General features: G+C 48.9%; 1 protein-coding gene across 1 annotated transcript; it reads left to right on the forward strand.

Moving 5' to 3' along the window:
* The first annotated feature begins 6448 nt into the window (after positions 1-6448).
* Positions 6449-9289, forward strand: LOC123129543 (uncharacterized). The gene is made up of 4 exons (XM_044549667.1): positions 6449-6865; positions 7570-7692; positions 8247-8714; positions 8793-9289. The coding sequence occupies exons 1-4, from the start codon at positions 6449-6451 to the stop codon at positions 9144-9146; spliced, it is 1362 nt and encodes a 453-aa protein (XP_044405602.1). The 3' UTR covers positions 9147-9289.
* Positions 9290-11379: the final 2090 nt, after the last annotated feature.

Genomic DNA, 11379 nt, shown 5'->3' on the forward strand with positions numbered 1-11379 from the left:
TCATAGGCCAACCGGAGTATGGTCCACACTAGAGTGGTACAGTAATCCTTTCTGGAAGTCATGTTACTAGACCATGACAAACCTACAAGCTATGAGGAAGCGATGATGAGCCCAGATTCCACAAAATGGCTTGAGGCCATCAAATCTGAGATGGGATCCATGTATGAGAACAAAGTGTGGACTTTGGTTGACTTGCCCAATGATCAGCAAGCCATTGAGAATAAATGGATCTTCAAGAGGAAGACAGGCGCTGATAGTAGTATTACTATATACAAAGCTCGAATTGGCGCAAAAGGTTTTCGACAAGTTCAAGATGTTGACTACGATGAGATTTTCTCACTCGTAGCGATGCTTAAATCTGTCCGAATCATGTTAGCAATTGCCACATTTTATGAAATTTGGCAAATGGATGTCAAAACTACATTCCTTAATGGATTTCTTAAAGAAGAGTTGTATATGATGCAACAAGAAGGTTTTGTCAGTCCTAAAGGTGCTAACAAAGTGTGCAAGCTCCAGCGATCCATCTATGGACTGGTGCAAGCATCTCGGAGTTGGAATATATGCTTTGATAAAGTGATCAACGCATATGGTTTTATATAGACTTGCGGTGAAGCCTATATTTACAAGAAAGTGAGTGGAAGCACTACAGCCTTTCTAATAAGTATATGTGAATGACATATTGTTGATCGGAAATGATGTAGAATCTTCTGGAAAGCATAAAGGAGTGTTTGAAAGGAGTTTTTCAAAGAAAGACCTTGGTGAAGCTACTTACATATTGAGCATCAAGATCTATAGAGATAGATCAAGACGCTTGATATATTTTTCAATGAGTACATACCTTGACAAGATTTTGAAGTAGTTCAAAATGGAACAGTCAAAGAAGGAGTTCTTGCCTGTGTTGCAAGGTGTGAAGTTGAGTAAAGACTCAAAACCTTACCACGGCAGAAAATAGAAAGAGAATGAAAAGTCATTCCCTATGCCTCAGCCATAGGTTCTATAAAGTATGCTATGCTATGTACCAGACCTATTGTGTACCTCACCAAGAGTTTGGCAGGAGGGTACAATAGTGATCCAGGAGTGGATCACTGGACATCGGTTAAAATTATCCTTAGTGGAATAAGGATATGTTTCTCGGTTATGGAGGTGACAAAAAGTTTGTCGTAAAGAGTTACGTCGATGCAACTTTTGACACCGATCTGGATGACTCTGAGTCTCAATCTAGATACATATTGAAAGTGGGAGCAATTAGCTAGAGTAGCTCCGTGTAGAGCATTGTAGACATAGAAAAATTTGCAAAATACATACAGCTCTAAATGTGGCAGACCCATTGACTAAATTTCTCCCACAAGCAAAACATGATCACTCTTTGGGTGTTAATCACATAGCGACGTGAACTAGATTATTGACTCTAGTAAACCATTTGGGTATTAGTCACATGAAGATGTGAACTAATCATATAAATATGTGAACTATTGGTGTTAAATCACATGACGATGTGAACTAGATTATTGACTCTAGTGCAAGTGGGAGACTGAAGGAAATATGCCCTAGAGGCAATAATAAAGTTGTTATTTATATTTCCTTATATCATGATAAATGTTTATTATTCATGCTAGAATTGTATTAACCGGAAACTTAGTACATGTGTTAATACATAGACAAAATGAGTGTCACTAATATGCCTCTACTTGACTAGCTCGTTAATCAAAGATGGTTAAGTTTCCTAGCCATGGACAAGAGTTGTCATTTCATGAACGGGATCACATCATTAGAGAATGATGTGATTGACTTGACCCATCCGTTAGCTTATCTCTATGATCGTTTAGTTTATTGCTATTGCTTTCTTCATAACTTATACATGTTCCTATGACTATGAGATTATGCAACTCCCGAATACCGGAGGAACACTTAGTGTGCTATCAAATGTCACAACGTAACTGGGTGAGTATAGAGATGCTCTACAGGTGTCTCCTATGGTGTTTGTTGAGTTGGCATAGATCGAGATTAGGATTTGTCACTCTGTGTATCGGAGAGGTATCTCTGGGCCCTCTCGGTAATGCACATCACTATGAGCCTTGCAAGCAATGTGACTAATGAGTTAGTTGTGGGATGATGCATTACAGAACGAGTAAAGAGACTTGCCGGTAACGAGAATGAACTAGGTATTGAGATACCGACGATCGAATCTTGGGCAAGTAACATACCGATAATAAAGGGAACAACGTATGTTGTTATGCGGTTTGACCGATAAAGATCTTCGTAGAATATGTAGGAGCTAATATGAGCATCCAGGTTCCGCTATTGGTTATTGACCGGAGATGTGTCTCGGTCATGTCTACATAGTTCTCGAACCCATCGGGTCCGCACGCTTAATGTTCGATGACGATTTGTATTATGAGTTATGTGATTTGATGTACCGAAGGTTGTTCGGAGTCCCGGATGAGATCACGGACATGATGAGGAGTCTCGAAATGCTCGAGACGTAAAGATCGATATATTGGAAGGCTATATTTGGACATCGGAAAGGTTCCGAGTGGTTCGGGTATTTTTTGGAGTACCAGAGAGTTACGGGAATTCGTCGGGGAGAAGTATTGGGCCTTCATGGACCTTAGTGGAAAGGAGATAAGGGCCACAAGGGGAGGCCCCCCTGGGCTGGTCCGAATTGGACTAGGGAGGGGGCGGCGCCCCCCTCTTTCCTTCTCCCTCTCCTCTCCTTCCTTCTTCTCCTACTTGGACTAGGAAAGGGGGAAACCTACTCCTACTAGGAGTAGGAATCCCCCCCTTTGGGCGCGCCCCTTGTGGCCGGCCCTCCTACTCCTCCCCTCCTTTATATACGGCGGGAGGGGCACCCCATAGACACACAAGTTGATTGTTTAGCCGTATGCGGTGCCTCCCTCCACAGATTTTCACCTCAGTCATATCGTTGTAGTGCTTAGGCGAAGCCCTGCGTCGGTAACTTCATCATCACTGTCATCACGCCGTCATGCTTACGAAACTCTCCCTCGGCCTCAGCTGGATCTAGAGTTTGTGGGACGTTACCGAGCTGAACGTGTGCAGATCACGAAGGTGCCGCACCTTCGGTGTTAGGATCGGTCGGATCGTGAAGGCGTACGACTACATCAACCGCGTTGTCATAACGCTTCCGCTTACGGTCTACGAGGGTACGTGGACAACACTCTCCCCTCTCGTTGCTATGCATCACCTAGATGGATCTTGCATGTGCGTAGGATTTTTTTTGAAATTACTGCATTCCCCAACAACCCTTACTTGTGCACAGGCAGTGGCAGCCTTCCCGACGGCGGGGCTTGCCGGAGAACTACTCTAAAAAAGACTCAAGACTTGGTGTGCAAGACCAAGTAGAAGATCTCAAGACAGGTCATTGATAAGTACTAGCTTAGTACTGAAGATCAAGACTTTGGTTGCCGGTAAGCTACTTGACGGCAAACGAAGAGCCGGCAAGCTCCGTGTTGGCAAGCTTCCATTTATTGTCCACGGCTCCACCTCAACGATGCACAAGTCATTTGTCAAATAGGTGTTGAGCGGGCGGGCTGTTTGATGAGCTCTGTCTGGGCACGTGTCAGCTCGCCGCCGAAGGATCAACTTTAGTGACACTCGTCATGCAGGCGTGTCAAGATAATAGGAGATGATTGGGCGAACGACACAGAAGGAGAGACAACCCTTCCCGAAACGCCTCACCAGCACAACACCTCAGGGCGCATTTAATCCATTTGTCCTAACTCGTCAGAGTTAGTTATTTGGCAGTGTAGCAACTATTTATCTTGTGTAAAGCTGTTTTGCCATTATGGTGGCCCCTTTCCTTTATAAAAGGAGGCCCATGACTACCTTTACAAAGGTCGACACCTTGTTTAATTACACGTGTAGCTGCACTTCTTGCGCACCTTGCCGGCAAGTTGCGCTCCTTGTACTTGAGCTTACACATCCAATACAATCAAAGCATGAGTAGAGTTTTACGCTTCACGGTGGCCCGAACCTGGGTAAAACACTTGTGTTGATTGCTGGTTCCGCTCTTTGTGCGCGTTGATCCTCACGACCGAACAACAAAGGGATTTTTGCTGGTTCCATAGATCGGCGTACGCACAACATGGGGCTAGGCAGTGACGATGCTCTGCGCCATTATCCCTCTTGGGGGGTTGTCTAGGAGCTTAGGTGTCCTAGGGTGTTGTGTGGGGCTATTTTCGGTTTCTCATGTGTTCTTCTTCGGCGGGCTAGTTGCTTGTCTTCTTCGTGGCCCGGATAATGTAGGATCTGTTTTGTAAGAGGATTGCCTCACCATCTTGTATTGTTGGCCGTGTATTTTGTTTTGTTTGTGCTTTTATTTAAGAAGAGGGGCGAAAGCCTGTTGTTTCAATAGACATAATAAGCCAAAGAAAAAAAAACGTTTAGTTGAGGGTCTGCAGTTCTGAGCAAAATCCTGATCAAGCCTGCAGCAGGCCCTTCACCAGCCACAATGTCAGCGATTTGATTTCAGAGCACGCCAAGTAGGACAGTGACCAGCGCCGTCTCTTCGACCACGAGGAGGAGGATGCTGGTTTTCCCGGCGGGCAAGCGCAGACAGAGCGCAACACCTGGTTTTAGACTACCCACAGTGGGAGTAACATAGATAGTAACATCACACATATCTAGATAAAATAGATGATGTGGCAAGCAATAAATAAAGAAAGAGAGGCATGTGGTAACATAGCTAGTTACTACAAGTATGAGTAATATCACACATATCAAGGCAAGATGAGTCTATAGCATAATAAATAAAGTGTTGCATGTTACTACACATATGTTGCTCCCCACTATAGAGATAGTAACATAGAGTAGTAATATGCCCATGTTACTACTCTATATTACTACCCATTGTGATAGTCTTAGATACTGCTCGTAGTTTCGTTTGCCCTGCCGCCATGTGGGTGCCGGCGGCAAGCCGCAAGTTGCGCCGCGGCAGCTTTTGGTCGATCGCATACATATTCACATTGCTCTCTGGCTTCCTCTTCTTTATTTCGAAACGGAGCTCTCTGGCTTTTATTCCTCGGAATCTGCTACAGCTACAGCTACAGCTACGGGAGCAAAGCAGAGGGATCCGCATGTGTCGCCTCGCGGCTCACCCTCACGCACGCCTTTGCATATTCACCGGAACACTTGGGTCACGCCGAATGCCTAGTGGGATCTTGATTCTGTGCAGATCACGGCGTATCGTGTCGTGGTTCCGCAGGGCTCGCCCGGCGCTGGTGGAGATCCCGGCGGATCGCGGTCGATCCATCTCGTGGGCGGGAGCGACACCCTTTCGGCCATGGATCGGGTCGAATCGCCTCCTCGGCCCCCGACTGGCCCTGTGATAATAATGGCGTTGTAACTGACCACTGTAGTGTGTTAGCTGATCCGGGTCACGGTGAGGAGTCACGCATCGAAAGTTCGGAGAGACTGGCCGCTGCTTGTCAACTTCTGATCCACAAACAAACGGATCCGGCCAGTTGCACAAGTGGGGCTCATGGTTTTCTCAGCTTTCGCCCGCATGCTCATGCTCCATGCATTTCCTTGCCGAAATATGGTCTGTGTTGGGGCGAAACTGCTTTGCGCACGACGCCTGTGTGGCCGATTCATGCACGATTCAAAATCAGACGATGTCCTACAGTTTATTCCCACAAACCAACGGCTTGATTAACTACATCGTCCACAAATCGTGCACATGTGTCGTGTGTATAGCATCGTTGGTGTTGGGGTGACCCGATGCATTGGATTTTAGGTGAATTGGAGGGATGGAGGAACGAATCTGCACGTGTCGTCTCCATCCGGTTTCTTCTGGCTCTTCTAGGTTGGCAATTTGCTTCCTTTTTCTTAAGGATGGTTGGCAATTTGATAGTTTTCACATCTTTGATACTCCCTTCATTTTCATAATATAGTGCGCCTATGTTTTTTAAAATTTAATTTTGATCGTAAATTTAACCAATATGGGCAACTGCCGCAGAGCATGGCAGATGCCTTTGAATTCGTATTCAAAAGAAGTTTTCAAAGGTATAATTTTCCAATAAAATGATTTATGCATTATTGGTCTAATTTATGTTCAAAGTTAAATCTCAAAAAACGTGGACACGCTACATTATGGAATGAAGGGAGTACGTCGTCAGAGCATCTACAGTCGGGCACCCAGACCTGGTCTGGGCGGACGATCCGGTCACCGACAGGTGACGAAATTTAACCCAGACGGGCGCCTTAAACATATCTTAAATGTCCAGGCTGACCAGCATCCCTCATGTCCGTCCCAAATATGGGGAATATGGGGCACCGGGGCGCTTCCGCCACGTCGAACGCGGCCCACGCTGGCCCACCCGATCTCACATATACTTCTCTCCATCCGCTCGCCGGGCCAAATCCTAGCCACTTCACTCCATTGCACTCCACTCCTTCCTGCCACCCAAGCTCTTGTCTGGCGATCTCCGGCATGGCGGGCAGCGGATTTGAATCCTTTAACTCCAGATCCGTTGACCCCAAACTCATTCCACGCGGCCCCGAGAAGAAGATGGTCGTCCGGCTTGCGCTCCGCCGCTCCCGGGAAGACGCCCGTGCGAGGCAGCGCTTGGACTTCTTCCGTCGAGTATCCATTGCGTCCGCCCAAATGACGCATAGATCCGGCGCTTGGTGTCCATCGACTCAAACATGGTGCGGCGTGCGTGCCGTGCGAGGCAAGGCGAGGGAGGCAGCGACGGTAGCCCTCGCGGCAGTGGACGTCGGCGCGGTGGAGTCGCATTCTCCGACGCCCCGTATGGTGCACCAATCCCGGCGTCACAACCGCGTCGTGGTGGATGTTGCTGGCTTATCTCAGGACGGATCCATCATCGACCGGATGTACATCGGCACCGTCTGAATTCCGGGCTCCGACGAGGAAGAATAGGGTATGGGAGACGTCGGCGCCTTGAGTCATGTGAGCCGGCTCGTGTCCCATGCCGTACTCTACCTTGCCGGTGACCGGACCAGCTCTCTAGCGAGCGCTGCCGGTCGCCGGATATGGACACGACGAAGTTGAACGAGTTCTCCTTAAAGATCGGTTCACGTTGCATGTAATGATATGGATTTAAGGTTTTAATTTAAAATATTGGATTGTAGAATCAAATATTTGAGATGTGACTGATCACTGTTCACGAACGCGTTCGGACATGTTCGTGCAGACGTTCTAAGGAGTTGGATTTGCAAGTCTGACCGTAGATGCTCTCAGTGCCCCTCCTATGAATGTAATTTTGATTTGTTTATTATTATCTAGCGAGCGGCATGAGAATAGTCTGAAGTTATCAGATCCGCGTGGAATCAAAGGCGTCCAGCTTAAGTGCTTTAGCGAATTGGACTGTGAGTTGGTCCATCAGGAGGCCAACTTGCTCGTCCGATGATCCCAGGAATTGCAGTGTCAATGGACCAAAAAATGTTAGAGCATTTTTAATGGCTTGTGTATCCTATAGTCTATGTCAAATATAGACTATCAGAGGCCAAAAAATGTGTCCATCAGCTTGTGTATGTGCTAGTCTAAATTTTAGACATCCATCCGAATCGCTACGCATTGTCCATATTTAGACGACGGAGCGAGGATGTCCAAACAGAGTTGCCCCTTCGCGAGCTCGCTCCCGCGCCGATCTGGAGAAGTTGGAGACGAGAAGACGGCCATGCCACTGCCCCGAGGAGCTCGCCGTCGCTAAGGTACGCTCTGGTTTTTCCGATTCAGAGAGAGGGAGAGTGATTGAAGAGACAGGGCAGGGAGATGGGGCCGATGGATCTGAGGCCAAATCCGGCCGCCGCCGCCGGCCACTGTCGCCCTTGCGGATTGGGCAAGGAGATGCGAGAGAAGGGGCAGGGGGATGGGGCTCCGGTTGCGAGCGCGGCGCCGGCGGCGAGCATGTGCGCGAGCGGCGGGTGCGCCGGCTGCGAGCGGCGGGTGTGAGGGGGATGCGCGAGCTGCGGGTGCGAGCGTGTGCGCGAGCGGCTGGGGCGCCGGCTGCGAGTAGCGGCTGTTAGGCACGAGCGCGAGCGGCTGGGGCGCCGGCTGTGAGGCGCGAGCGGCTGGGGCACGAGCGCGAGTGGCTAGGGCGCCGGCTGCGAGCAGCGGTTGCGAGCAGTAGCGTGTGCGCGAGCGCCATCTCTCTGAATATTGCTACCGCTTCCTGTATCTGAATATTGCTGCTGCTCCCTGTATCTGAATATTGGTATTGTTCTCTGAATATCTGAATATTGCTGCTGCTACTCTTTGTGTGCAGATGGAAAACTCATATGAGTTGGACTCACAGATCAACAACTCCTCATTTCTGGACATGATGAATGTAGGATCGAGTGACACAAATTGTTATGGAACAGCAGATTGTAGCCCACTTGCGGAACAAGTGACGATGCCTCCACAAAAGGGGCGGAAATCTGCGAAACCAAAATCAGCAAAAGGAGCCTCCACAAAAGGGAAAAATTGGTCAACTGCTGAGGACTTGGTGTTGATTCAAGCATGGGCAAACACTAGTCTGGATGCGGTGACCGGGACCAATCAGAATTTAAGTACATATTGGGGTAGGATTTCAGATCACTACGACGCTCACAAAAAACCGTCATGGCCGGGGCGTGGTTCTAATGGACTCACCTGTCGTTACAACGTTATTTCAACGCTCACGAGCAAGTTCTGTGCATGTATTCAACATATATTAAATAGAAATTGCAGCAGAATGACTCTCTTTGATAAGGTATGCATCTATCTTCTAATTCGCTTCTAATATACCATGTGTTGTATGGAAGTGTTAACTCTTCATTTCCTTTTTCAGGAAAGAGATGCACACCGCATGTACATTGAACTGGATGAGAAAAAGAAGCCATTTACATTAATGCATTGCTACATAAAGTTTGAGAAGTATCCAAAGTGGCAGACACGTCCGCTTCCTCAGAAGAAACAAAAGAAGACCTCGGATGCAAGTCCGGGTACAACCTTCAACGATGAAGACTTCGGCACATGCACTGATGCTCTTGAAGAAGAGCTAAGACCTCCTGGTACGAAGCATGACAAGAATGAACGTTTGAGAAAAGGTAAAACGGGATTGCAGAACTCCAAAGGCTCGTTCCATATCCTTTCTAGCCGCCTCTTGCCTTTGGGCAAAATGTTTCTTCTTTCTTGTTTCTAGCCGCCTCTTGCCTTCTTCCACATCCTTCGCCGAAATAAGTTTTCGGGATAGCGAGGACTTTCTTTGAAGTAGTCATTTCATAGTAGAACAAATCCTGCATCTCTTGCTCGATTGATTGTCTGACGTCCATGCTTGGAACCGCCATGGCGTCGACGGTTCCTCTGCTCTTTCTTCTCGCGCTCTGCGAATGCTACAAGAATGAGTTCGTCATCGTTAGATGAAGACGACGACGAATTCATGAGCATATCCAAAAAAGAATTATTTCCACTCATCATTCTGTTGTGTGAGAGAAGACAAAGAAATTCAGGAGAGGAATGAGAAGGCACAACCAGGATTGGTGAATGAGAGGTGGGAGGGGTGGTATATATAGACCTGGAATATAGCCGTTGAAAATATAGCCGTTGGAAATAGAGCCGTTGAAAAGTAGCTGTTGAAAATATAGCCGTTGGAAAAGTAGTTGTTGAAAATATAGCCGTTGGAGACATAGACTATCAAATTTAGACAATCCACTGAAAAACTGAGGTTGTCTAAAATGAAATTTTTTTACACCATTGTGTATGTGAAGATATAGACTACCAAATTTACACAAGCCATTAGAGATGCTCTTAGGTTGGGGACGGTGTCAATGAACCAGGCACCAGCTCGGAGCTCCTTTGTGAATAATGTACAACTTTTTTTGCGGGGGAAATAATGTACAACTTGACGCAAATGTACACGAGAACTGGACAATTTTTCTCCCATCAAAATCATGCATTCAAAAAAAATTTAAATCACCAAGCATCTCCAAAACATGATCTAAAATGAAATTTAGAGTTTGGAGTACAGCCACATCTCCCTCCTGAGAAAAATAGTACCACGTTGGCCCTTCGAGAAAAATAGCACCACGTCACCACGTCGAGCAAACTCGTTCACGTGCACACACGCGCACCACCACATGTTCCCGAGCCCACCGCCCCTGACAGACGGGACGCAACAGCGACTGGCGAGTGACCTGCCCCTACTGTAGAGTCCCTCGAAGCACGTACACCGGTGACTGGCCCGCGACTGGCCAGTCGTCACCGACGACGCGCCAGTCCACACGTCCTCCCGCCACCACGCACACACACACACACTACACGAGAGATCGGAGCGACGGTACGTGTCGCGAGCCCGCGGCGGGCGCGCGCTGGCCGCGGCCGGACGAGGAGCCGTCCGCGTCGCCCGCCCCACTTGGCCCCGCCGCCGTCGCCGTCACTCCTTTTCCTCCCGTCCCGCTTCTTCGTGGCTGGCGAGTGGCGATCCCCCGAGTCACCTTCCTGCCCCCTCTCCTCGCGCGCGCGGCCGCAGGCGCCGAGGGCAGCGCGGCCATTTCCCCCGCCCATCCCGAGATATTTCCCGATCGACCGGGGCGTCCGGGCCACGGATCACCACATGTTGTCAACGCCGCCCGCGTCGGCTTCTGGGTGACGCGCCGCGGCCACAGGAACGCAGGAGGGCGCGACGCGATCCGGCCGATGGGCGCGCGGTGGGCGCGGTGATCGCGTCGGAACGGTTGGCTGCCGGCCCGGTGTTTGCTTTGCTTGGCGTGGGCGAGTCGCCGGGTTGGGCGGTCCGGAGAGCGCGCGCGTGTACTGATCGTCCGTCCGTGTACTGTTTACGCGGTACGCATGCACGTGGTGACCGTGAACGCGTGGCACGTACTGCGTACGGTGGAGGCGTCCCTGAGGCCGTCCACGCGTCCGGTGGCCAGCTCCCAGCGCGCAACGGCCGGCACAAGCCTGGTCGTGCGACGCCGTTGGTCCATGCGACGAAGAGTATACCGCGAGCGAAGGATGTATGGCTGTACACATCCGGGAAGCAAACACCTTTGGGCCTTGTTCGGTTGAGGTGGTTTGTGAGGGGGATTGGCAGGGATTGAGGGGGATTAGATCCCCTACAAGCCAAATTCCTCTCCAATCCACTCCAATCCCCTTGGGAGGAGGATTAAACGAACAAGGCCTTGCCGGTCTCCGGCATTTGTTTTCTTCTTAATTTTGTGTATGCAGAAAGCAGTCAACTGCTGATCAGGCATTCACATATGCTATAGCTCCACTTGGCTAGCTCCTCAGCATCTCCAAGAATCTTACTCCCTCCGTAAACTAATATAAGAGTGTTTAGAATACTAAAATAGTGATCTAAACGTTCTTATATTAGTTTACAGAGGTAGTATTTTGTTATCATTCAGACACATTTCCTGAGAGAGAGAGAGATCCTG

The sequence above is a fragment of the Triticum aestivum genome, chromosome 6A (assembly GCF_018294505.1).
Source record: "Triticum aestivum cultivar Chinese Spring chromosome 6A, IWGSC CS RefSeq v2.1, whole genome shotgun sequence".
NCBI lineage: Eukaryota > Viridiplantae > Streptophyta > Magnoliopsida > Poales > Poaceae > Triticum > Triticum aestivum.